Here is a 25,534-nt window from a genome sequence, read left to right as displayed (position 1 = left end):
CTAAAATTATATAAAGCGAAAATAATACAATGATATTGATTAAAATATTGCAAAAACTTTATGTCCTTTGGAAATCATTTCATCTTCCACTTGCTTAACTGTTTACATTCACAAAAAATTTGACCAGGGGTGTCCAAACTTTTTGTGCTCTTTTAATTTATGTGTCCAGACACAGTCTACTTTCTAAATCCACTCGGATAATGTGAACCCCTGTGTCATCATCCATATTGAATGTTAATCATTCATTCCATTATCTTTACTACATGTGACATCAGACCAATTGGCCCATTCCTCATTGGACCTGATGGATCACTCCCTGGCTTCCTGCCTCTCTCCACCGAGCAGCGTTCCCACCTCCTATACTTCATTATAAAACACTTAAGCCCCTGTTCTAGCAATTTCTGTTGAATAAAACATAACGTCAACCCTTGTCTGTCTGTAAAATTAATCCAAGACGTTTGCAAATGGACTCACCAGAGATGCATGGATGAGAAGCCTATAGCAAAGGAGATGGCAGATTAAAGACAGCTCTGTGAGTCCCTCATTATCTGACAAGGTTACAGTTTGTCCTTCCTGTGTGAACAAAACTGCATCTTACATCATCGTGCTACACAGTACAGTGTGATATCAAAGAACAACACAGTCATGACGAGTTTGTTCAGGATTATCTCCAGGAATGATGTTTACTTTTCCATTACACCCCAAAGATGTTTATTGCTCAAACATTAGGCCACACTGCAGATTTAATCCTCCCCTCGAGCTGTTGATCCAGGTCTTACAACCCTGCTCATTTCCTCTAAAGCAAATGGAGCATCCTCTGTACCGGTAATGTAATCCCCTCTTCAGCACTAAGGGTGGAAGTGCCTTTACTCTCACCTCTGCCTCCTCTTCATCAGGCACTGCTGTCTCCTTCAATCCCATGCCTCATTCCCTTCTAATTCCTGTTCAAACTAATATAAAATAAATAAATAAAATGACATTGTGTCTCTCTTATTACCTGTAAACATCTGTACAGGACCACAGTGCTTCCCTCCGTCCACTCCTCACTTATATTTCTTTACTCTTGAACTTCACATCCTCACGGGGGACGAAGCAGTCTGAACTGTAGAAAGCAGCAAAACCTTGAGTGGTGAGAGGAGAAGACCCAAAGTGTTAAATATGAAGAAAAACTAATTAACAAAATACACACCATCAACATGCAACAGTGAAATAGTGCAATACTTGTAAAATATAAGTTTTGTTTTATATTTCATCCCAGTAAATTTGATCTATTATTTACTTTTAGTTCTTTTCTTTTTTTATCAGTTGACAGTGACGTTTTATTTTCTTCCACTTTTCATGTTAATCACATAATCAGGGCTGAATTATCTGGTTGGTTGTTTGTCCTTCCAGACCAAAGGAAAACTCTACCGAGATGCAATAAACAGTTATTTTGAAATTAAAACTGTAAAATGTACTGAGTCGGAATATTATGATTATCTTTTTTTCACATCTGTTTACATATTTAATTTTTTTTTCTTTTTTTAGTTTTGAAAACTGTCGGCCTCCAGGGAGTTGAGATTACTTCCAACACGACCCACATCATTCTAATGACACATGTGCCCCACTCACACACCTGTACACTATATGGACAGTGAACTAACACTCAACAGATTTTCTCTCAAATAAATCTCAGTTGTGTCGATTAAAAATCACTCACAAAGGGGCGTCGTTTAGCTCACTGGGTTGAGGCCGTAATCCTCGCTGCAGCGGCCCCAGCTTTCGATTCCCCTGGCAGCCCTTTGCTTCATGCCATTCCCCTCTCTTTGTCTCCCACTTCCCATCTGACTGTCCTGTCAATTAAAGGCTTAAGCCCCAAAAAACACTCACAAAATCAAGTCACCAGTCCACAGGGTGATTAGAACAGATAGTAGCTGGCGGCAAATTTGTGTTTATTATTTAATTTATTTCATCATCATCATCATCATCATCATCATCACATTGGGCCTATAATAATATAAAATAATATAAGAAATCTATGAAAGAATCCGTCGACGGCCCTGTACAACGAGAGCTGTGAGAAGAGAAGCTGCCTGGCAGCGAAGCCACCGACCCGTCAGTGTTCATCATCACCATCACTTCACTGTGAGTGTCCGTGTCTCTCACACTGTTGGCTGCGTGGTTTCAGTTCAGTGACGTTGTCCTCTGTCACATGACGGTCCTCTTACATTCGAGGGTCCTCTGGTGGCTGTAACGGAATCATGTGCAGAATCACAGAGCCAGCTGTTCCAGCCGATCTCCACGGCTGGACGCAGTCCCAACTGCATATGTAAAGTCAAAAAGCGATAACTGAATTTTACTACCACAATGACAGTGATCAGTGATGGTGTAGTAACAAACAGAGCTTTGGGTTCTGAGGCGCCATGAGAAGTCCTGGTACAGCTGGTCTTATGGCTGCAGCTGCGGTGGGTTACGACGGGCTCTGTGGGAACGCTACGGGGTAGATTTGGCTGTAATGATCCACAAAGTGAACCTCCAGGCCCTGGGTGATGTAGTCTGGCAGGTCAGAGAAGTCCTTTTTGTTCTCCGCAGGCAGGATGATGCAGGTCACGCCAGCACGTCGGGCCTGACGAGGACAAGACATCTCAGTTCGGTTCTTTACTAGATCAGACTGTCAGACTGGTTCAGATTAAAGGGATAGTTCAACATTTTGGCAAATTGGCCCATTGCCATAATCTCTATAGGTTTAGGAAGAGGTTCGTTACCTTTAATTGTTGGTGCAAGCTGTTTTTAGAACGGCGGAGCAGAGCCACGAGCTGCTCAGAGCTACGCTACAGAGGCTAATGGTATTTCTTGGTTTCCCTCATCAAACTCATCATCATCACCAAAACGCTCTCATGGACAAGTACATTCACCACGCTATGAGATAATAACGGAACGTTACGAGACAGAGTTGTTTTAGCCTCCGTAGCGTCCGCCTTTCTAAAAATAGCTTGCACTGACAATTAAAGGTAACAAACCTACTCCTAAAACTGTAGGGATTATGGCAATGGGCCAATATGCCAAAATGTTGAACTATCCCTTTAAACCTGATCTTAGCCCTAAACTTTGCTCAGCTCTTCTCTCTAAGAACTGGACCCGATCAGTTATTTCACCTTTCACTGAAAAACTCAAAACTCAGACGTCTTCATAATGACGCTCTGACCTTCTCCACTGACAAAACACGTTTAGAAATTCAGCCATATAAACGACTCAATGGACGTTATTCGTGCTCAAAAGAAAAACATATTGTTTTTGGGATCCTTTTACATCTCTGTGTGTGCGTGTCTCATACTTACAGCGATAGTTTTCTCTTTGATTCCACCCACTGGCAGTATTTTGCCAGTCAGTGACACCTCACCAGTCATGGCTAAGTTCTGACGCACCGGCCGGCTTGTTGCCAGGGACAACAGTGCTGTGACGATGGTGCAGCCGGCACTTGGTCCATCCTTGGGAGTCGCCCCCTAAGAACAAAACAAACACGGTGGCAGCTTTAGGCAAAATCTATTGAGTGGCTGGTAAAGTAAGTAAAAAAAGAATAAAAAAGATCAACCGACAGTTATCAGTAAATCACGTATTTACACTATTGTATCGCCATGGTTACCTCAGGTACATGCAGGTGCAGGTGGGAGTTGACCAGGAAGTGGTTCTCTGGCTCCTGGTTCATCAGGAAGGCTCTGGCAAAGGTTGAGGCGATCTTTGCACTTTCTTTCATCACATCACCGAGCTGACCTGCAGAGGAGCACGGACACCTGTTCAACATCTGTTCAACATCTGTTCAACACCTGTTCAACATCTGTTCAACATCTGCTGAAGGAATCTGACTGGGGCTCCTCCCCTGACTGACCTGTGACCTCCAGTGACCCCTCCCCTTTAGGGTCCTCTCTTCCGGAGGGACGACGTAGTGACGTCTCAATGAACAACGTTGACCCTCCTGCAGAGACAACACAGCACAAATACTCAGTGTCATCATTTTGTATGGTTTTCCGTGTGTGTGTGTGTGTGTGTGTGTGTGTGTGTGTGTGTGTGTGTGTGTGTGTCTCTCACCCATTGCGGTCCAGGCCAGGCCCATGACCACTCCTGGTGGGGTGATATCATACATTCGATCCACCGTGAAAATAGGTTTACCCACGTAGTCCTGCAGGTTGTCGGGGGTAACAGTCACTGCGGTTTTCTCACCGCTGACGATACGGAACGCCACCTTACGGAAAACCTGCCACACGCAGATGGAGAAGGGATTACACACACACACACAAACATTCACACTCACTGCCTAAGTGCTCTTCTGCCTCCTCCACTTCAGACCACATCCTTGTTAATGCTGAATTAAAAAGGAGTTTTTGTTGCATTTGCTGCGTGAAGTCTTGAGTGGTGGCCAAAAAGTGTTTTGTGAGGTCACGATGACTTTGTCCTTTCTCATTTGATCACCAAAATCTAATTAATTCATCCTCGAGTCCAAGTGGACATTCGAGCCAAATTTGAATTACAGTACCTCCTAAAAACAATCCACCTCCAGCTCTGACTGACTGTGGCCAGTGAGGAGGCACAAAGTGGAGGATGTGCGGGTTAGTGAGAGAATGATTGATCTTCCTGTCACTTGCTTGTGTCACTGAGGTTCACATGAGAGAGTGTTGACGGAGAAACTGGTACCAGTGACGTTAAAAGTATAATATGTAGGAATCACCCCCATCTAGTGGTGCGGTTGCAAATCTGAACGTATTCTTGATGTTGCATTCACGTGAAATCGGGCAGACATCAGACAGACAACAGACGCTGCATGTAACAGGATAAACAAGCGTCTATGTAAACAAGTGGTCCGCCAGCACGAGGCAAAACAATACAGGCAACATTATTATTGTTGTTATGGTGATGTCGTATTGTTTACCTGACCCACGTTTTACCGTCTTTCTCTCGTTGAGTAAAATGACATCCGGTTGGTTTGCCGACGGCCGTCTGCCTGACTGCACCTGAATGCAACATCAGTGCCTCCGTCCTTCCTCACACTACACAGTGGTGACAGTTTTAACAGGCGCTACCTGGAAAACTTTCTCCCTGAGCCGACAGCTCCGCTGAGTTTCCGTGGTTACCTACGGTCACGCTGCCACTCAACGGAAAAAATGGTGCATCGCCCACTTACGTATTTGTAACGGCTTGTAACAACTCATTCTAAGGTACGAGAAAGCTTTTATTTGTATGCTGGTGTGATTCGACTTCAGTGAAATACGTATTTATGAAAGCAATATTTGATTTTTGCTAATAAAAAGCCAAATAGGTTACATACTGGGGCTTTAAGAAACATTTAACAGGCAGTTTTCTGTTTGTTCCATCAGATCAGAAAAGATCAGACAATATTTACTTTTTCCACTTGTTTCTGCAGGTTCCTGACTCCAGACTCCCTGCAGTACTGTCTGATGAGCAGGCTGAGGGCGTCGGAGGAGATGGAGGCCTTCTCCTCTGTCAGACCACACAGAGAGCGCAGCTGAGGCACCAGGTAACACTAAACACACACACACACAAAGGAGAGAAATTAAAAACAGGATGCACCAACATGGTCAGTACAGATACACAGCAATAATCAACAATAAGTGACAACCTCTACATCCAATATAATGCATTCTAAATAAAACAGTGGGAGACTTTGGTGTTACCTCGGCGATAGCCAGCTTCTCCTGGGCCACGTACCCAGACACATTGATCATCTCCATCCTGTCTCGGAGCGGCTCTGGGATGGTGTCGGTCACATTGGCCGTGCAGATAAACAAAACCTTGATTTGGGCAGACAGAGATAAGCAGCGCTCACAGGACTGATTCTTATGTGTTGTTTTTCAGAAACTCTTTCCATCTCTACACAGCGTCTCTGAGCTCTGCAGGCAGCCCCTTCCTCAAACATCTCAAATATGATCAAAACAAATGGAGAATCCTGAGCAGTGTGATGTTTTGCTTTTTTGCTTTTTAATAATTCTGAGATACAATTCTATTTGGGATATTGAGGACAGATGAATGAGGGGGAGATATTATTTGTCATTCTGGCATGAGGCTGCAGCATAACAAGATGAAGGGGTCTGAAGACTTTCTGAATGCTCTGCACATACTGTACAGAATAAACACTGTCCTACCTTTGACAGATCTACAGGAACATCCAGGTAGTGGTCGAGGAAGTTGGCGTTCTGCTCAGGGTCCAACAGCTCCAGCAGTGCGGAGGATGGATCGCCCTGGTAACCGCGCCCCATTTTATCCACCTGGGAAAGACAGTGATGTGTTAGAGACCCATCATTAATACCATGAACACTGTGAAGTCATTTCATTTTAGTGTTGATCCTCTGTGGCTTCCTCATTATGACCAACACCTTCCACACCACATGTGATCCACCATTCACAGAGAGATACACATTATAGCTGTATTAAGACCTGAGTTGACCTCAATCTTTATGTTTGGTTTATGGAAACTGTGTTTAAATGAGGATCTAAAGAGACACTCCAACGTTGAGCACATGACTGATATCAGCTATATAAATGTACTGAAGACCGAAACTATTGGTGACGTTTCCAGCACAAAACTTTATAGACAATGGGCCTCATTCACCAATATCTTCTTAATTAAAATAATCATTAAAAATATCATAAAAGATAAGAAAAATAATTCTTATTCAAATCATATAATATCATACAACTGCAGAACAGAAGAAAACGCAATAATCAGTTATTTTGCACAAGTGTCAGCTCTCAAATGTGCGTAAGTGTGCTCCTGAGTGCGGTTCTGATGACTTTCCCACCATGAGGTTTATATTTCAGCTTCTATTAAACATCCTCCACAAATATTGAATAGATTCATCGAGCAAAAACACTCATTCCTGAGGATTATCAAGAAATACATCAAGAATATACAACATATCCCAGCAGCCTTAGCTGTACTTTTTGTTTACAGTAATATTTTCCAAACAAATACTAAAATGCTAACATTATTGAACTCACACAGTAAATACGATAAACACTCTTCTTTACCCATTTAGCCAAAGTGTATTTGCATTTGTTAATAAGACTAAAGTTGATCTGATGAATCTATTTCTATGAACTCTGGTGTTTACTTAGTGTGGACTCACTTCATGCTTCTCTCAGCTAAACATACTATACAATACATCTCACTATAAGTAAATAAAGTGATAGTAGACAGGACCTTGACAGCTTGTTTATGAACAGACTGGACGAGTCACTGACCAGAGACATGAAAGAATGAATTTCTCACTGTTGTTATGACAACAACTTGGTCATTGATTTATTTTTCTGTTTGCGTTGGACAGCCCCGGCCTCCACCTGACTGACAGCCAGGAGGACTCAGAGCTCATCTGGCCTCGTCTCCCTCTCCCTCCGGTTGTCTAGGAGCTGTCAGAAGTCTGACTGTGAGCCTGGTGTGTGAGGGCAGCGTGCTAATCTTTAATCTCTAGATCCACCATCCTGTAAATTACCATCAAATGCAGATGGTCCAACTGTTGTTTCTGTTGTGAGGTGAGGTTGTTGCCTTTGGTGTTGTTGGATTGCTGTTACTTTGTGAACTTGGACTGCAGCGGTTGGGAGTGGGATGAGTTGGGGTGGTGTCAGGTTGGAGTAAACAACATTAATTAGTTTAGTTGTAGTAGATTGTTTGGTTGAAGATAACCCAACAACAATAAAACAATCATTTACTCACACTACATCTGCTCACTACAGACAGTGACAGCTTCACCCAGGAATAGGCTTGTAACTGGTAAAAGGATGTTTTGTTTTCAGGCTGTGAAGTTATGGATTAGGATTTATCAGAAAAACATTTTAAACAAAACATTAGGGGTGTTTTTTAAGAAGTATTTGACCTCTTTTATTGTAACTGGATGACTGTGATTGAGGGTAGCTATAGCTTTTATGTAATATTATCTGTATAAGTTTTGTTTTGTGTGTATAATGCCATTCATGTGTTGTATGTTTTTGTGTCTGTTCTATATTGTATTACGTTTCAGTTATACAGTATTGTGTTTGTATTGTATTCTGTAATGTTTTATGATGCTATGGACTCTTGGAAGAATGGCCCATCCAATAAGATCCAAATAAACAAACAAAAACAAAACAGTGAACACAACACGACCAGACGTCCTCTAACCATCACGCCGCTTTTTTACAGACTGACACCGAACCCAACAGACAGAGCTAAGGAAGCAGCAGCACCACACTGACCTCGTCTATGAGCACCAGAGGGTTCTCCGTCTTGGTTTTCTTCAGGCACTGGATAATCTTTCCTGGCATCGCTCCAACATACGTCCTCCTGGAATACACACGCACACACACACATTTTAGAAAGCAGCCTCCCATCTTTCTCCAGGTTTCACCTTGATATATCAACGGCTGATAAGTGAGAAAATAAACTGGTGGGGTTCAACATTGTCCCCACAGAGCTGTCTCTATATAATAAGACTGTTACAAACATATTAAAGGGATAGTTCAACATTTTGGCAAATTGGCCCATTGCCATAATCCCTATAGTTTTAGGAGTAGGTTCATTACCTTTAATTGTTGGTGCAAGCTATTTTTAGAACAGCAGAGCAGAGCTGCAAGCTGCTTAGAGCTACGCTACGGAGGCTAATGGGATTTCTTGGTTTCCCTCATCAAACTCATCAAATACACAATCCAACAACTCCAAAACGCTCTGGTGGACAAGTTGTGACCTGCACATTCACCACACTATGAGATAATAACAGAACGTTACGAGACAGAGTTGTTTTAGAGGTAAATGCAGAGACTGCTTGCCGAAAAATCAGCGGTTTTGCATGAATTTACCTAAAAAACAACTCTGTCTCGTAACGTTCTGTTATTATCTCATAGCGTGGTGAATGTGCAGGTCACAACTTGTCCACCAGCGCGTTTTGGAGTTGTTGGATTGTGTATTTGATGAGTTTGATGAGGGAAACCAAGAAATCCCATTAGCCTCCATAGCGTAGCTCTGAGCAGCTCGCGGCTCGGCCGTTCTAAAAATAGCTTGCACCAATAATTAAAGGTAACAAACCTACTCCTAAAACTATAGGGATTATGGCAATGGGCCAATGGGCTATATGCACAGCTCCACTACTTCCTGAAATAAGGCAGCTCGTTTATTTCTTGTCTTACATTATTGGACCAATTGATTAATCCAGGTGTGTCTGACCTTACAATAATGGTCAGGCACACCTGGATTAATCAGTTGGTCCAATAATGTAAGACAGGAAATAAACGAGCTGGCTTATTTCAGGAAGTAGTGGAGTTGTGCATAAAGCCCATTTTCCCAAATGATCCCTTTAAAAATGAGCCCTCAGTAATAACAACAGCATAGACGTCCCCACCTGTGTCCTTTAATCTCAGCCACGTCGGTCATGCCTCCCACGCTGAACCTGAAGTACTCTCTGTTCAGGGCTCTGGCTATGGAGCGAGCGATGGAGGTCTTCCCTACACCAGGGGGGCCGTAGAAACACAGGATCTTCCCCTGGGTGGAGCCACGCAGCTGACTCACTGCGATGAACTCCTGCACAGACACACAGATGAAGTCAGGTGTTTGCGTGTGTTTGTACTGTATGTGCATGTGTGTGTGCGTGTGCATTTGCTGACCAATATGCGTTTCTTAACATCATCCATCCCATAATGGTCTTCTTCTAAAACAGCTTTAGCTCTCTCCAGTGATAAGTTTTCTTCACTGTTGGTGCCCCAGGGCATGCTGGTCAGCCAGTCCAGATAGTTGCGGGTTACACTGAAACACACACACACACTTGTTGTTACTCTTTGTCTGTGGTTCTACAGTCATTTCCTCCTCCACCAGGAGGAATCATCACCACTACACACTGTGTGGAAGCTTCTGGATTCATCTCTCATTCCTAATTTTTAGTGCAGACTGAACAGTAACCATGCTTCTATCCACACGTTTTTATTTGCATTAAGCAATAATAAAGTAAAAATTCCTTATGGAAACAGTAAAATACGATTAAATATCATGAATATCGATAAAAAGTTAATACAGTCGATCTCATCGGATTTTCTCTTGATCGATACAAAGTTACTGCGACAAATGCTGACGGAAACAGTTCTGTCGGATAAATGTGAGTTCCGATCATTTCATGTCAATTCTGCTGCGTGTTCCAGCTGTTCAAAGACATGGTGGGAATAAACAAAGAAATATGCAGGTGTACAGGCAGAAGGACTGGCTTCATGTGAAGTGTCATGATCTCCCAGAACTGTTTTTTAAGCGCTGCCGATCACAAACCACAGGTCACAGGTCACGCGGAGCATCTGCATCAACACGCCGCTGTCTTCTGATGACAGACATGTTGCATTATAAACACTAGCCTATAGCCTAGTATAACTTAGAACTGTTAGTTGGTATAACTTATAACTAGTATAACAATATTTATTTATATTGGCCAGAATGCGTACAGCTTAGCGGTTTCCAGGCATCGACTCCAGCAGCTCATCACACTTGGCTTACCGCAGCCTGACCTCCGATAATCGGTTAAGATTAAGGATAGATGTTCTTCTATTTTGAGATTTAGTACAAAAATGAATGGAAACACCTTAAATTGCAAGAAAACAATTCAACACACCAATATGATCACAAAACAGCACAGATATCGATATTTAGATAATGCCATTGCCAAGTGGATGGAAACATGGTTAGTGTCTGTGAATTCTGTTGCACTGTACTTTAACATGAAGAACGGGGCCGTCATGACACGTCGAAACATTTTCCGTAATGATTTCTTAAACTAAATGTGGTGTCACTGAGTAGTTGTATCATCCTGAGTCAAAAGTCTTTCCATGCTAGTCAGACCAATAAATAAAACAACCCACTTGAACTCTGAGGAGTGGTTGTCCAGCAGCCCCAGCTTGTTGAGCTCCTCGTTGATGACGTCCATTATGTGCTGAGGGACAGTCCTGTCTTTGAGTCTCTCTCTGAACTTCTCCTCGATAGCTTCCTTGTCTTCTTTTTCCAGACCCAGCTCCTGAAAACACACACAGACACTTTGTTTTAATGGGTCCAAGTTCACAGAGCTGCTCCTCGGAACTGCTGGAGCACAGCAGCCTCTGACCCGGGATCAGCCTCCCTTCCTCCATCCATCCATCATTACCTTCTTAATGATCTTGAGCTGCTCCTGCAGCAGGTACTTCCTGTGGGTCTGTTTGATCTTCTCCTCCACCTGTGAGCAGAGCAGGGACACAGGTGAGTGATGGAGAAGGGTTGAACAGAGCAGAAGCTGATAAAACTTCATACAGGTTTATCAGTGAGCTCTGACCTCTCGGCCCAGTCGCTGCTGCAGCTTACTGAGCTCGTACTCCTTCTTCAGCAGTGACAGAGCCTTGTACAGACGCTTAGGGATCTGCAGAGACAACAACACATATCAAACGCCTGGAAAAACTGAATATATTGATATAAATATTGATGCCAAACTGTTTAGGGGAGCAGCTGTGTGCTGTTTTCTGCCGAACATAATCTTAGGATATGTTTACTAAATCAAATAGTTTGACCCCAGATCTTTAAAGACTTTTCTTTTTGGAACACATCGACCGTAGCTGTGGGGGGTTTCCTTCAGTGGGCGTTAATAATCCTATTCTGCCTCAGGGCACCAGAAAGAGCTGAATGAGAGGCTGCACTCCAAAACAAGCACGCACAAAGCTGACACGTGCACATCTCATTTTTCGGGAGTGTTTTTTAAACAGCACAGTTCAGTCAGAAGGATGAGGACTACATGCTGTGTCTAAGAGCAGCACACAGCCACTTCTCTGAACTGTGGGCTCACGTTGGTCTCCTCCAGGACGTCCTGCAGCTCGTGTGACTCGGCTCCTGTCAGGGCGGCTCCCATGTCGCTGAGGTAGATGGGATTATCGACCACTCTCTGACCGGCCTGCATCATCTGGAGGACAGACTCCCTGACAAACACACATTTCAGAACATTTTGAGGATGAGGATATCCCTTCTGAGCTTGCTGTTTTTTACCTGCACATTAAAAAAAAACTCCACGTTCCAAGCTGTTGGTGGCTTACTTATCTTTTGTCTTAATGAAACGTGTGACACCTTTTCATTTTGCAGACTTATTTGATAAGCAAACCTGACATAATATGTCTCTTAGTACAGTGGTTCTCAAGTGGTGGGTCGGGACCCAAAAGTGGGTCACGGACTCGTTCTGGATGGGTCGCGGACAGCTGGTCAAAAAAGTAAATAATATTTAATGCACATCTGATGTTGGACATGTCTTTTATTTTGAAAAATAACTTATATTGAAAGGCACGTGTCATGTGAACACATGCAGTTGTAATGGTGCTCCTCAGTTTCTTATTATTTGCTCTGAATGCAAAGATATCAGTTTCTTATTAATGTGGCCTGAATGCAGTGAATCTTGTTTTGTTTTGTGGGTCATTTTGTGCAATTTGATATTTATTCACTTTTGTGAACATGCTCTGAATGCAGAGATGCATTAGAAGTCAAATATATCGTTTTGTTGGTCTCCGTTTTGTGCAGTTTGATATTTTTTTATTCACTTCCGTACATGCAGTTGTCATGGTCCTCTTCAGTTTCATTCATGTGCTCTGAAATGCACTTTGCTCAATAAAGAGCAAAATGAGTATTTAAAGGCTTTAAAAAAAAAAAAATTCTTGGTTTGAATTCTATAAAAGTGGGTCGCGACTTAATGACCATGGGAAAATGTGGGTCCCAGAGTGAGACTAGTTGAGAACCCCTGTCTTAGTATATTATACTAAGAGAGGGCTAGGGTGTTTTAGTCATTAAAGGTACATTGTGTAGGAATTACTCCCATCTAGTGGTGAGGTTGTAAATCGCAACAAACTCATTCATATTCTTCATGCTGCATTCAGGTGGAATCGGGCAGACAGGCGACAGCCGCTGCTCGTAACAGGATTAACAAGTGGTCCTTCGGCTCCAGGCAAAACGATACATACAGACAATATGTTGTCATGGCGATGTCATATTGTTTACCTCACCCACGTTTTACCAGCCCTCTCTCATCAACTAAAATGACATCCGGCTTGTTTGCCTTGTTAGCTCTACGTATACGTATATGAATGGCAATTTCAAAGCTCAACAGAACACTTCAGTTTGTTGATGGGGGTAATTAATAATTAAAGAAATTCTACTTTTGAATGAAATAATCGATTTTTTACACAGTGGGGCTTAAAGGTTAGGGAATTAAATATCTATTAAATATGAAAACACCATGTGAAATATTATAAGACACTATTGAAGAAAACCTGTGGTGTGATACCACAGAATACCTGTGCTCAGTCTGTGGGCTGCATCATGTAAACAGAATCAGATGGTGACAGGTAGCTGACTGACTAAACAGGAGTCTTACCTGTAGAGGGGGTTGAGTGCAATGATGTCCCTGATGGTCTTCACTATCTCAGCGGTCAGCGCCTGCAGAACAAACACATCACAGCTTCTAGTTGACCAGTGATCATGTGATTTATGACGTGGCTACAAACGCAACAGCTTATCTTCTTACCGCTGCTTATGCACCACATTCAGTCATGCACTGTTGTTTCGTACCTTGACTTCCTCGGTGACAGTGAACTGCTCGTGTTGAACATTGTCCACTTCGACCATCAGGATGTCGGAGGAGGGAAGAGGCTGAAGCTCTGGAGTCAGATCTGCTTCTGAAATCTGACCAACCACAACAAAGTCCAAACAACATCTATCAATATGAAAACACATCATCAATACAGAACTAATCATGTCGATGGGTTGGAATAGGTTGTAAAAGTATAAACTAAACCGCACCAACAAACAGGAAACCAGTTGTTTTTCTGAGCTCATGCTTGAACGGTATGTACCACCTGATCAGTGAGGAGCTTCTTTTTCTCTGATTTCTGATCAGATATATAGATATTTATTTACAGTTCAGGTCTGAATCATCACTCATGAATCATTCATAATCACAGGTTTCGCCTGATATGAGTTTCAAATGTTTTGGATATTGATATTTAATACTCATCTGATTTGTTCTGGGCATCAGTTTAAATGTATCGATACAATATGGATGGGGTGTACCAATAAGGTAGAATTTTTTAATGACGAAAGATTAAATTTAAATCTCTCTTTAAACTTAGTTTAGTTTTCACTTTAAACCAATATTAAATTTATTATATTGTATCAAAACTTTAAACTCTGTGTCCTGCCCTCTATTCGTGTTGTAGTTCTCTCCTGATGTTCATTACATCTAGATTAAGTTCACTACATATAAAACGTGTGCAAACTGTGTTACAGACCTTGTCCTCCAGCTGCTCTGCCAGAGACTCCGGCTGGTCCTTGCGGCTGCGCTTAGCTTTGCGTCTTGGTGCAGGTTTGGGGGGGGACTCAGGCTCAGACTCTGTCAACACAGGGGGCGTCACATCCTCCTCTGGTTCCACCTCCAGCTGTCTTGTGATCCGGACCCTGATAGACCAGAGTAAACTGTTAATATACTGTAGCCAAACAACCATGCTTTTCACCCCAAAGACCCCCCCGCCCCCCCAGCAGCAGCAGCAGTAGTGCTGGTGTCTCTAACCTGCGATGGCCCATGACAATCATCCTCAACTTGTCTCCCAGGTCCTGCATCTCATGAATCTGAACAAAAGTCCCTGTAGAGTAGACGGCATCCAGAGACTCCACCACATCGGACTCGTTACTGCAGCAGAGAGAGAGACTCATTACTACGAAGCCAGACATGGACAGCAGGCACAAACACTGATGATGTGTACAATTTACAATACTCTGCTCCTTCACTCTGAGGTGGAATACACAATATTCATCCAAACATATCTCCCCTGTGTGATATGTGCCATTCCTCAGTCTGTTCTTCCTCATAGTTTCTCACTGGGAACTAAAATTGCAACTTTGTGGTGATATCTCCAAAAATATCTCAGAAATGATTTACATTCTCACACTGTGAAATCCAGAACCCCCCCCCCCCCCCCCAACCCAAACCCTACTGCATCATCACTTCTACTTATATCGTCTCTTACATGGCAGACTCATACAATATAATAAGACCTTCATATAAGTTTTGAATACTCTCTTACTATGAAAATTAACATGTCTACAAGAGTTCACTGTATGTACAGTTTTTTTTTTGGCTCAATAAAGCAGAGAACACAGTCGAATGATTCCTGAATTGAGTCGAGTACTGGCACATAGTTCTGTAAATAAGATCACATCCAATCTATTATGCAAAAAATTATATTTAAGTTAAAAAAGCACTCTTTCCATTATAGTATTGTTATTCTTGTGTTTATTTTATTTCTACCTGTATTTTTTTTTTTTTGCCTCTCTTTCTATGCCATTCAGTCTATCTATGTAATATGTTTTTACTTGCCTCTGCTGTCATGTATGTTCTCTGTTCTGTGTCTGTTTAAAAATGAATAAAATATTGGATTAAAAAAAAAAAAGCACTCTTATAAAGTCCCACTGATTTCAGTGACAAATACACAGCAGGCACTTCAATGATGCAGGCAACTTTAAAGTGAAGACAGTGATAAAAAATGTTTGTTTATTCTGTTTAAAAGGTGGCCAACTTCCCCATCTAATGAAGTTTTACAAAGCCAGTGACTGTAAGCTGAGTTTATATAGCACCTTAAAAGCAAAGAGCATTTGCACCAAAGTGCTTCACAGGCAACATGTCACATAGGCAATAGGCATAAAGACACATATAGACCAACATCAATACAAACCAACATCAATTTATCAAAAGAAGAAATAAAAATGATTAAAACCCAGGGTGATGAATGTAAAATGCTAATGTAATGTAAATGCTATTGAAAGCCAAAACAACTTTTTTTGTCTGTGAACAAGGCACAACCAACATACCACGGTCTGAGGATCTGAGGGTTCTGGTGATGGTGTAAGGGGTGACAAGTTCAGAGATATATTAAGGGGCGTGACCACAGAGGGATTGTAAAAAAAATATATTTTTTTAAGTGTATCCTGAAGTGAACAGGGAGCCGCTAGTGTAATGATGCAAGAATGGGAGTGATGTGGTCTCGCTTCTTTGACCTTGTTAATAACCGTGGGGCAGCGAGTGAGCAAACAGAGAGAGCAGAGTGTGTTTGCCCTCGGTGAAGGAGAGCTGCAGCTCTCCTGCTGGGGCCACTGTCACACTTAGCCTACCTATCGTCTCTCTTCAGGAAGACTCCAGCGTATGGCTGAGCCAGACGAACCTTCCTCCTCAACAGCTCCATCAACGCCTTGTTCTTCACCTGACAGGGAAAAGAGACAGACATGTCAAACACACACACACACAAGCTTGGAGCTCTTTGCCTGACATATCAGATCTATCCTCATGCATTCTGTTCATTATCCTCTGTAGTTTGCTACAGGAGTGAGCTCACAGTTTGAATTAGTCCACTAACTAATCATGTGGTGGTAGATCATGTGCAAAAGCTGTCTCTCTAATTACACAATAAACAGCCATATTCCATCTGCTGTCAGCTGCACATTAAAAACAGCCCCTGTCCAGTAAGCACAGTTAAATTAAACTTTATGACTGATCTTATTTTTCACTGTAGCTATATAAATGATAGAGACAAGACTGTGTTGCCCCATTGCCAGTTGTGAAACCCCTGCATCCAGGTTTGACCTCTACAGAGGGTTGCTGTAAGATTGCATCATCCCGCGTCTCCATGAGAACAGGGCTCCTTCTCACCTCTATGATCTTGATGAAGCGGGGGAACACCGGGTTTCTGCTCACGGCGACCAGCGGCACGTTAGGGAACACCTCCGGCACCATCATGGGGGTGAGAGCCGTCATCTGAGGCTCGCTGTACGGCGCTCCCCCATCTCCCCCCGACTCCTCTCCCCCGGAGCCCGCACTGTCACCGCCGTCCTCTCCGGAGAAGCCCGCGCCGCCAGCCCGGTTCCCGAACATCCTGTCCTGGAGCATGTAGGGTCGGGAGGCCGGTGTGAGGAGCCCGGTGTGGCCGCGGACAACAGCAGCGGCCCGCATCCATCGGTGCGGTGTGACGGTCAGCCTGTAGCCGGCTGTCACTGCTGTGCTGACCGGGAGGATGGAGCTGCGGTCGGCGCTGGTTCTCAGTGATGTCCCGGTGCTGGTGTAGAGCCGCGGCGGCTGAAGCCGGCTCACAGCCGAGGGGCCGGTCCGAGCAGCGCAGCTGCTGCCGGGCCAGTTCACTTTAACAAGAGCCGAGTTTCTGTGCAGCTGTCTGGCAGCGCCGAGCATCTTCATGCAGGCAGCCATGTTGATCTGGAGCTTTCTACAGCATGTGACCGACCTTCTTCCGTCGACGCCTGATGACGTTGACTTGATGATACAACAACAGTTTCATAACAAAAGCAAATATATTTATATAGTTAGTATATGTAATAAAGTTGCTGATCATTTTAGGGAAATACCATAAACAAATGTAGTCCCTCAACAAAACTTTCATTTATAGCCTCTGAAAAGAAAAGAAAAAAAGTACAAGTATAGCTATCTGACTCTAAAAACAAGAAAGCTGCTAAAACTTTTCATTTGTGCTCATTCTCATTATTTGCTCTTTATGTGAAAGCTCCCCCTGGCTCCTGTTTTATGTCCAACTGCACTTATTGCTGCTGTTATCATCAGTAAAGATTGAATAGGAGGGGGAATAAATGTTCACTGAATTTGTCATTGGAAATTCATAATGTGTTTTTTTTTCCCCATGTTTTTGTGTTGTGTTTCTGTTGTGATGTGTATGGCATTATATATGAATCAAAGATTATCAGAGATTTTGATATCAGAAGATTTTGAACACATTTTGTCAAATGTCATATCCATAAATGAGACCAAACAGTAAAAAGATCATTTAGATAACACTTATGAGATAAATCACATTAAATAAATCACACCCCCTGGCTCTATTACTGTTTGTAATTTCTGTTTGTCTCAATAATATCTAATATTTCTGTGACATCTATGTTCAACAACGATGGTTGAGTAAAAAACACTTATGGAAAATTGTTTGGATGTTGGATGCAGATTTCTAATTAATCACAAACAAATAGGATTAATCTAACACAGACAAACAGACACACTGGTAATGCTTGAAACCAGAAATCTGTGGAAAACACTGACAGCTTTTCCAAAGTTTGTAATCATTTTTTCCTTAATGGGAATATGTTTCCATCATCCAATTACTGACATATATAAATACTTCCTTCTGTTTTCTGTGAAATCACAACATCAATCCATGTTAACTTCATTTGGCCATTTAATTACAATCAAACACGTGAATGAGCAAACCTAAACTTAACTTAAATGTCTTTAACTGTTTTATTTTTAGTCATCCTCCTCCTCCTCTTCATCTCCTGTGTCCTCCATCTCCTCCTGGGCAGCTTGCTCCTCCTCTAAAGCTTCTTTTAGTGCCTCTTCCTCCTCCAGTGTTGGGTCCAAGGCCTCTGTGATTTCTGGTCCACTGGGATATTCTTTCTGGGGTGGTGGGGGGACAGGTGGGTGGTAGCCCTCACCTGCATACTTCAGACCCCATCCAATATATATGTTCTCAAACTTCCTAAAATAAGAGACAACACAGGTTTAAATGGAATAAACAACATTTTCCTCAGCATACTATGAAATCAGAATATCCTTTTAACTTACTTTCCAGAAGCATATGCATGCGCCCCTGGCCAGAGGTTGGAATGCAGCACAGCCACTGCATGCTGAGCGGTGAGAGTGGAGGACATCTTGGGGGTCCAGGGAGGGGTGTTGAATATTTCTGGAAGACACAAATATTTAAAAGAATAAGCTTTGTTCAAGCAAATATGTTTTGTTTCAGAAGTGGAGGCACAATCATCTCAAAAAGACACTCTGGGCTTGCTTTTCTATTTACTTATGCATCCATCCTATTCTTTACACCTGCTTGTCCTTCACAGTCTGGGGGAGTCTCCCACTAAAGAGGTGGCATATACCCTTGACACAGCTGTCACCTAGAGACAACTGTTCACACACTGTTCACTTTCATTTACACCTACCTCAGAGTCACCAGTTAAAAAACCTGACAAATACACCATATGCCAAACTACAAACCAAAGGTTAAAGGGATAGTTCAACATTTTGGCATGGCCCATTGCCATAACGCTCATAGACAAGTTGTGAGCTGCACATTCACCACGCTATGAGATAATAACGGAACGTTATAATGAGACGGAGTTGTATTTGAGGTAAATTCATGCAAAACCGCTGATGCGCGTTCCCGTCGGGGGCAGTTTTTCGGCAAGAAGTCTCTGCATTTGCCTCGAAAAGAACTCTGTCGCGTAGTGTTCTGTTATTATCTCATAGCGTGGTGAATGTGCAGGTCACAACTTGTCCACGACAGCATTTTGGAGTTGTTGGATTGTGTATTTGATGAGTTTGATGACGGAAACAGAGAAACTCCATTAGCCTCCGTAGCGTAGCTCTGAGCAGTTCACGGCTCTGCTCCGCGCCGTTCTAAAAATAGCTTGCACCGACAATTAAAGGTAACAAACCTACTCCTAAAACTATAGGGATTATGTCAATGGGCCAATTTGCCAAAATGTTGAACTATCCCTGCTGCCCTGGCACCCACACCTTGACACAATTTCAGCCCTGCCATTAGATCAGCTGAGTCTAAACATTAGAAACCCTTTTTTGGGGTGTGGGTGGTTGCTGTCTGCTTTGTCCCATCTAGATTTGAGCAGAAGTCTCAGAGGACACTGGTTAGAAGATTCTGGTGAGTAAATAAAATGTGTTGGGTTTGAATTTGAGAAGTATTCAAAAAAAACAAAAAAAAACACCACTTTTGAACTCCAACATGTCCAAAGGACTGACCTGCATCTTGAGAGAGGGGAGTGAGCAGAGGGGGTCCAACCTCAGGCTCAGGCTCATCAGGCTCCTCCTCCTTCTCCTCTGCCTCTCCTTCCTCATTGGAGTCGTCTCCTGGTTTCACAGCCAGGTTAACCCAGGTGCAACGACCCTAAAGCCACAGTCCACAATCACACATTAAAATAAGCACAGGTATCCATGAGAAGATGGTTCATGTTCATGGTTCGATCAGACTTGTGTTACCTGTGGTAAAATGTGCTGAACGTGATGCACCCAGGAGGACAAAGATTCGACCATCATAGATGCTGGAAGGCCTTCAAAATCAGGATTCAATTCGTAGCTGTCTCCTGCTGCCTCGTCTTCCTCATCACCTTCCTCGTCCCTGGCTTGGAAAAGGCCCTGGGGGCTGACCTGTGTGCCGGCAGAGATCCGAGCAATCTGTGCTCTCAGGTAGTTGGCTTCTTTCCCGGGAAAAGGCGGGTAGCTGTTAACTGGCGCGTCCAGCCTCCCGGTGAAGAATTTTCGTATCTGGCGAGCGACAGTGATCTGTGCAGGAGTGACTGAAGGGAGCTTCACCCAGGGAAGACCGGGCTCTTTGCACACGTAGTAAACAAACTTGTTAGCCCCTGTTCCCATGGCCTCCTTTGGCACCACTGGTGGAGGTTTGTAGGTTGACTGAGGAAGTGGATCCGTCTAAGAATAATACGAATTTAAAAAAAAACTTTACTTTTTTGAATTGAAAAGACTCTGGAGAACAAAAATAATTTAAATCAAACAGACACTCGGTGAACATCCATTATGATGTACACATTTAAAAGGTATCTTTAACAAAGTGTGAGCTGAGAGTGGCTGAGATAATCAGTTCCTGCTGCTTTCTTATGCCCTGTTCTCACATAGTAGACTTCTGTTTTCTCTCTGTAACAAGTACAACTACCTGAGATTAAAGATACTTGAATTAAAGCAAAATGACATTTTCTAATGCACACAAAAATGATTTTCTTGTGATAATCTCGCTCACATTAGGAGGAATTGTAATTTGTCACGTCCATCCCTGCCAAATCTAAACAGTGCCCTCTTGCCTTTTCTCTTTCACTACTGGCTGTCTCTGTCTTCAAACAAATATAATGTCACTGTTCTTGATTGGTTTATTCAGGTTCACTGATACACTGAACGGCTACTTTCCACTTCCTCACCTCATTGTCCTGAGGCTCATCCTCTCTCTCCTCTTCCACAGCTGCTCCGTCAGTCATTTCCTCTTCTTCTTCGTCCCCCTCTCTGTACTCAGCTTCAGCAATAATGTAGTTGCTCTGTAATCCCAGAACCTTACCCCACAGTCGGCATTGCATGAGCCCCTGTGACTCAACAAGCTGCTTGAGCGCCAGAAAGGTCCTCTGCATCTCCTCTCTGCTTAGACCTACTCCAGCTTGCTCCATGTAGAAGGAAATCTCACTCACATTAGGAAGACCTGTCTCCATCTGGCAAAAAAAATAAACAATCAACAATTTCACAATATAAATATTAAGCTACATATAACGCACACATACAGTAAACACACAGGTGCTGTTGGGGTAACAGTGATGTGTCACCTGGTGTAATTTTACAGTTTTTCTCAATTGCTAAAACACTAAACCCTGTTGTCTGAACCAAATTCTCAGTTGCCTGAACCCACTGATTGAATCAGTCACTCTTTTGGCAAAACCATCAGCACTTTTCACCTGTTTAGACACATCTTACCAACACATTTTCATTGTGATGCACCTGTGTTGCATAATGCTGAGCACAGGTGGCAAAAGTCAAACACAAGTAAAGCACAGGTTTCATTGGTTGAACACAGCAACTCAAAATTGATCACACTTGTGTCCAATGATGTGAGGGCACATATACTGTAAGCCAGTTCAGGATGAAGTCCTGTGGCCTGATCCAGTACAGAGAAATGATGCTGTGGCTGAGTAATGCACTTCTCATTTCTATATTTTTGTACTTTATTTTTACGTAGGCTTACTGTATACATGTGCTAAATGCACAAGATTTCTGTTTGTCTTTGTACTGTACAAGTGCTATGTGTAAATGCACAAGATTTCTGGTTTTTGTACTTCTTTTTTTTTTACTATGTACAAGTGCTAAATGCACAGGTTTTTCGTTTTGCAAGAGGAGAAGATGAGAGACGACAGGGTGAAGGAAGAAAGGATGAGGGAGGGAGAGATGAACTGGGAAGAAAAAAGAAGAAGGAAGGAAAAGGGGATGAAATGGATGTGGAGAGGGAAGGAGGAGGGTGAAAGAAAGGGAAGGAGAGAAGTGCTACAGTGTACTGTAAATGCACAGGTGTTTTGTTTTGCAACATGCATTTAGCCTACAGTGAACGATAAACATTTATTTCTACAGCTTCATGTGCCGAGCGTTGTGTTTTCTATTTTTCTATGTAGTGTTTAGTGGCTGCCCAGTAGTGTTTTTAATTTTGATTGACTCAGGGCACGATTTGACAACATAGTTCAGTTTTGGGCACAGATTGAACTGTTTTGAGGTGAAAGTTTGGTTTTGCAAGAAGAGTCTGAGGTTTTGTGAATGTAGCTTGAAAATTGGGGTTTGTGTTCACAGTTTAGAGAAAATGAGAGAAGCTTTCGAGAAATGTGTCTTAGCAATCAAGAAAAACTGGTAATATGTATAAAAAATAAAAAAATAAAAAAATAAAAAAGATTTCCTTTTTAAACCAAATACCCTTTCTCCTTCAAAAGCCTCTTCTGTCTGAGAAAACAGCAGCCGTTGTTGTTCGGCCAGCAGCTCGGCAGGTGTAGCCTCTGGGAGCTCTCGCAGAGTGCTCTGTTTGTTTTCAAGTAGGTCCCGCTTCACATCACGGCTGATGTCCTCGATCACATCCACCACATTTGGTGGCTCCTCATCCAGCACCTTTATTAGTAAACGGGTGAGGTGGTCATAGCTGCAACATGAAAGAACAACGATTGATTAAGTTCTGGCCTTTGGACCATTTTCAAGGAACCTCAACATCAAAAAAAAATCTGCCTCAGATTGGAATAGTCTATTTACAGCCTCGTGAAATTTGATTCACAAAAAAGGGGTGTAGCAGTAACCCTTTAATTTACAGGCTGTCGTATATTGCTAGGGTGAAAACTGTCTTTAACACTGAATATTTGCCTTTACTAACTGAGTTTGATATTGTGCCTTACTGACTAACAAATAAAACAGAGCGCCATTGTCTTACTGACTGATGAGATAAAGCTGAACCTGTGTCTCTACACTGAGAGAGACTGCAAAACTGCACACAGATACCTCATCACCAGAACTAACACTGAACATATATTCTCCAGTTTAACATTACTGATCAACACTGAATATATCTCACTGATGATTGTTTTATTAGATTGAGCGCTTACATATTTTACCCATTTAAACAAGTAAATCCTGAGTGATGTGAAACATTTGCCTAAGTTGTTTTTAGCTGTATTTGACCTGTTGTGTCCTGTGAAGCATTAGCCCGTGGTACGAATTGTTAACATATGGAGAGATAGGATACAGGACATATAGAAGGATTTATGTACCTGTTTATGCATTCACTTTAAGTAGTAGTAAAGTTTAGTCTCACGTTTTAACTAACCTATTGTGCCATATATTTTTGACTAACCCATTGAGTTTAAAGACAACTGAAACTTGTAAGCAAACCATATAGATTTGTGTTGAGCTTGATTCATACTGCAATAAATACCAGTAACCTGTTTGATCATTCAGAGGCAAAGTTGAGAGCACACAGAGCCACAGTGAAAGCAAAACATCCAAAGGGAGGAGAGGATGAGATGCCTGTGGCCTGCTGAATGCAGCATTTATGTGAGGAAGAGTTTTATGATCTGTATTATCTGCCCTGACCCCTCAGACACCTGGGATGGAAAGTTTATGTCAGAGTAGGGAGGATTTTGTTGTGTTTCAGATCCGGAGGTTCGTGTGCTGAGAAGATGGGACCAACCTGTGCCAGCCAGAGGGTGAAAGTTAAAAACCCGTCAAGTGGGCTGTTGATCAGTGATTTGATGGTAATGTGAGGAAACCTGATTGATTATAGGGTGAATATGGGTAAAGTGGGACAATGGGTAAAGTGGGACAGTTAAGCTTAATCATGTTTATCTTTTACATGTGTATACTTCTATTACTAAAAATCATCATTGAGCTAATCATAGGTATGTATGAGATTAAAAAAGAGTGGTTCTGTGTCCATGACATCACTTCCAGGGGCGTGGCTCACCATATTCAACTACCTCCACAGTGAAACAGGGTGGTAGCTAAAATGACATAGCGTTCTTAGCTGAAAGATGTTAGTGTTCTAGAAATAAGCAAACTGGTGGATAGTTTGTAATTGTGATATATTTTGTTAGGGGGTGTAATGGTGATTCATAATTTTTAAAAATCACATCCATGTGAGTCTTACATTTTTTTTAAAGTGGCATTTTGCTACTGTCCCAGTCTACCAATGTGCTATTGGTAAAGTGGGACAGAGTGTTATTGGCAAACTGGGACAATCATTTAAGTCATTCTAAAGGTAGAAATAAGTTCCACTTTTATTCATCCCCCATAAATTTAGCTATGGCTAGCTAGATATATAAACAAATTTACTTAAATTGCATAAATCAAGGTAGCTACAATGAAAATTATGCTTGTGATGCTTAGCTAGCCTATCCTAGCTAGCTAGTAGGCTAATGCTAATTGGCCTATTCCTATTTCAGAATCCAATGGCAGAAAAGAGCAGAACAGGGACAAGGAAAATAAAGATTTTAAAATAAAATTGTATTTTTAATAAAAACGTTAATATTTCTATTCATTAGAAATTAATTGTTGTTGTTTATATTATTGTGTTTAAATAGAAATGGAGGTGTCCCAGTTTGCCAATATATGGTGTCCCACTTTACCAATAGTGCCTCAAAATTTTGGTTTTGGGTCAATTTTTTTTGGGTGAAGGGTCATTCATCCAGTGTTTAATGTTTCTTTGTTTTTTCTTCTACATAGTGGGCTAAGACATTTGGTTCATAATCAAAAAGGATGTTGAAGGTAGATTTTCAGAAAGTGTCCCAGTTTACCCATATTCACCCTACGTGTTAACTTAATGGTTATAGTTTGTAGTTTTCCATACAAGACATGACAGGAAAACAACAAACTATAACAATGTAGCTAACTAACTGTAACTGCGCTACATTATTACCGGCCAGTTTCATTGTCAGTCAGAAGGTTAGCAGCACCAAGCTAAAAGCAGCCACACAGCAGCCACTCACAGGTTCAGGTTGCTCTCCGTGCTGTTTCTCATCATGAAAGCCTTCACCGAGCCGGCTGACTGCAGTCTCTGCTGACTGCTGCCTTGGTTTCCGTCCACAGCGTCCATGGTTCATCCGTACTTTAAACTTAATCTGAACTTTTTATCCTACAACTGCAGGCGCAACAAGTTGGTCCAGGTAAGTTTTAGCTAACGGTAACAGAGCTGCGGCACAGTTCAGACCCAAACTTCACCGGTTGCCGTGGCAACAGTAACAATGGTTGCAAAGCTCGCGAGGGCGCTGTGAGACTACAGGAGGGAGAGCAAAACAACAAAGCGGATAAAGGCTGTTTTTACGAAAAATTGTTTCGGTCAATTAACTTTTAAATTAATTAGTCAATATTAACTAGTCGCATAACTCAGTAGTAGTAGTAGTAGTAGTGAGAATGATGATAGATGTGTTAAACCCAGGATAAGTTAA

The 25,534-nt window shown here is 42.2% G+C and overlaps 2 protein-coding genes across 2 annotated transcripts; both read right to left on the bottom strand.

The window, feature by feature from the left end:
• Nucleotides 1-1,924: 1,924 nt before the first annotated feature.
• lonp1 (lon peptidase 1, mitochondrial) lies at nucleotides 1,925-17,283 on the bottom strand. Its single transcript, XM_085773347.1, has 21 exons — nucleotides 16,695-17,283; nucleotides 16,160-16,248; nucleotides 14,562-14,681; nucleotides 14,284-14,449; nucleotides 13,565-13,678; nucleotides 13,371-13,432; nucleotides 11,802-11,931; nucleotides 11,298-11,381; nucleotides 11,133-11,201; nucleotides 10,855-11,006; nucleotides 9,622-9,760; nucleotides 9,360-9,538; nucleotides 8,221-8,308; nucleotides 6,135-6,257; nucleotides 5,667-5,783; nucleotides 5,375-5,515; nucleotides 4,066-4,231; nucleotides 3,866-3,952; nucleotides 3,623-3,750; nucleotides 3,318-3,482; nucleotides 1,925-2,605 (listed from the first exon to the last, which is right to left on the bottom strand). Exons 1-21 carry the CDS (start codon nucleotides 17,244-17,246, stop codon nucleotides 2,450-2,452), a joined length of 3,027 nt encoding a protein of 1,008 aa, XP_085629473.1. The 5' UTR covers nucleotides 17,247-17,283; the 3' UTR covers nucleotides 1,925-2,449.
• A 936-nt stretch (nucleotides 17,284-18,219) lies between these two features.
• On the bottom strand, nucleotides 18,220-25,323 carry rsph4a (radial spoke head component 4A). The gene is made up of 7 exons (XM_085773346.1): nucleotides 25,076-25,323; nucleotides 22,524-22,743; nucleotides 21,002-21,283; nucleotides 20,052-20,501; nucleotides 19,815-19,959; nucleotides 18,624-18,741; nucleotides 18,220-18,537 (listed from the first exon to the last, which is right to left on the bottom strand). Exons 1-7 carry the CDS (start codon nucleotides 25,180-25,182, stop codon nucleotides 18,306-18,308), a joined length of 1,554 nt encoding a protein of 517 aa, XP_085629472.1. The 5' UTR covers nucleotides 25,183-25,323; the 3' UTR covers nucleotides 18,220-18,305.
• Between the last annotated feature and the right edge of the window lie 211 nt (nucleotides 25,324-25,534).

The sequence above is a fragment of the Trachurus japonicus genome, chromosome 4 (genome assembly GCF_045865225.1).
Source record: "Trachurus japonicus isolate A0001 chromosome 4, Traja_1.0".
NCBI lineage: Eukaryota > Metazoa > Chordata > Actinopteri > Carangiformes > Carangidae > Trachurus > Trachurus japonicus.
The sequence above is the reverse complement of the archived record's forward strand: the minus strand, read 5'-3'. Positions and strand labels throughout refer to the sequence as shown.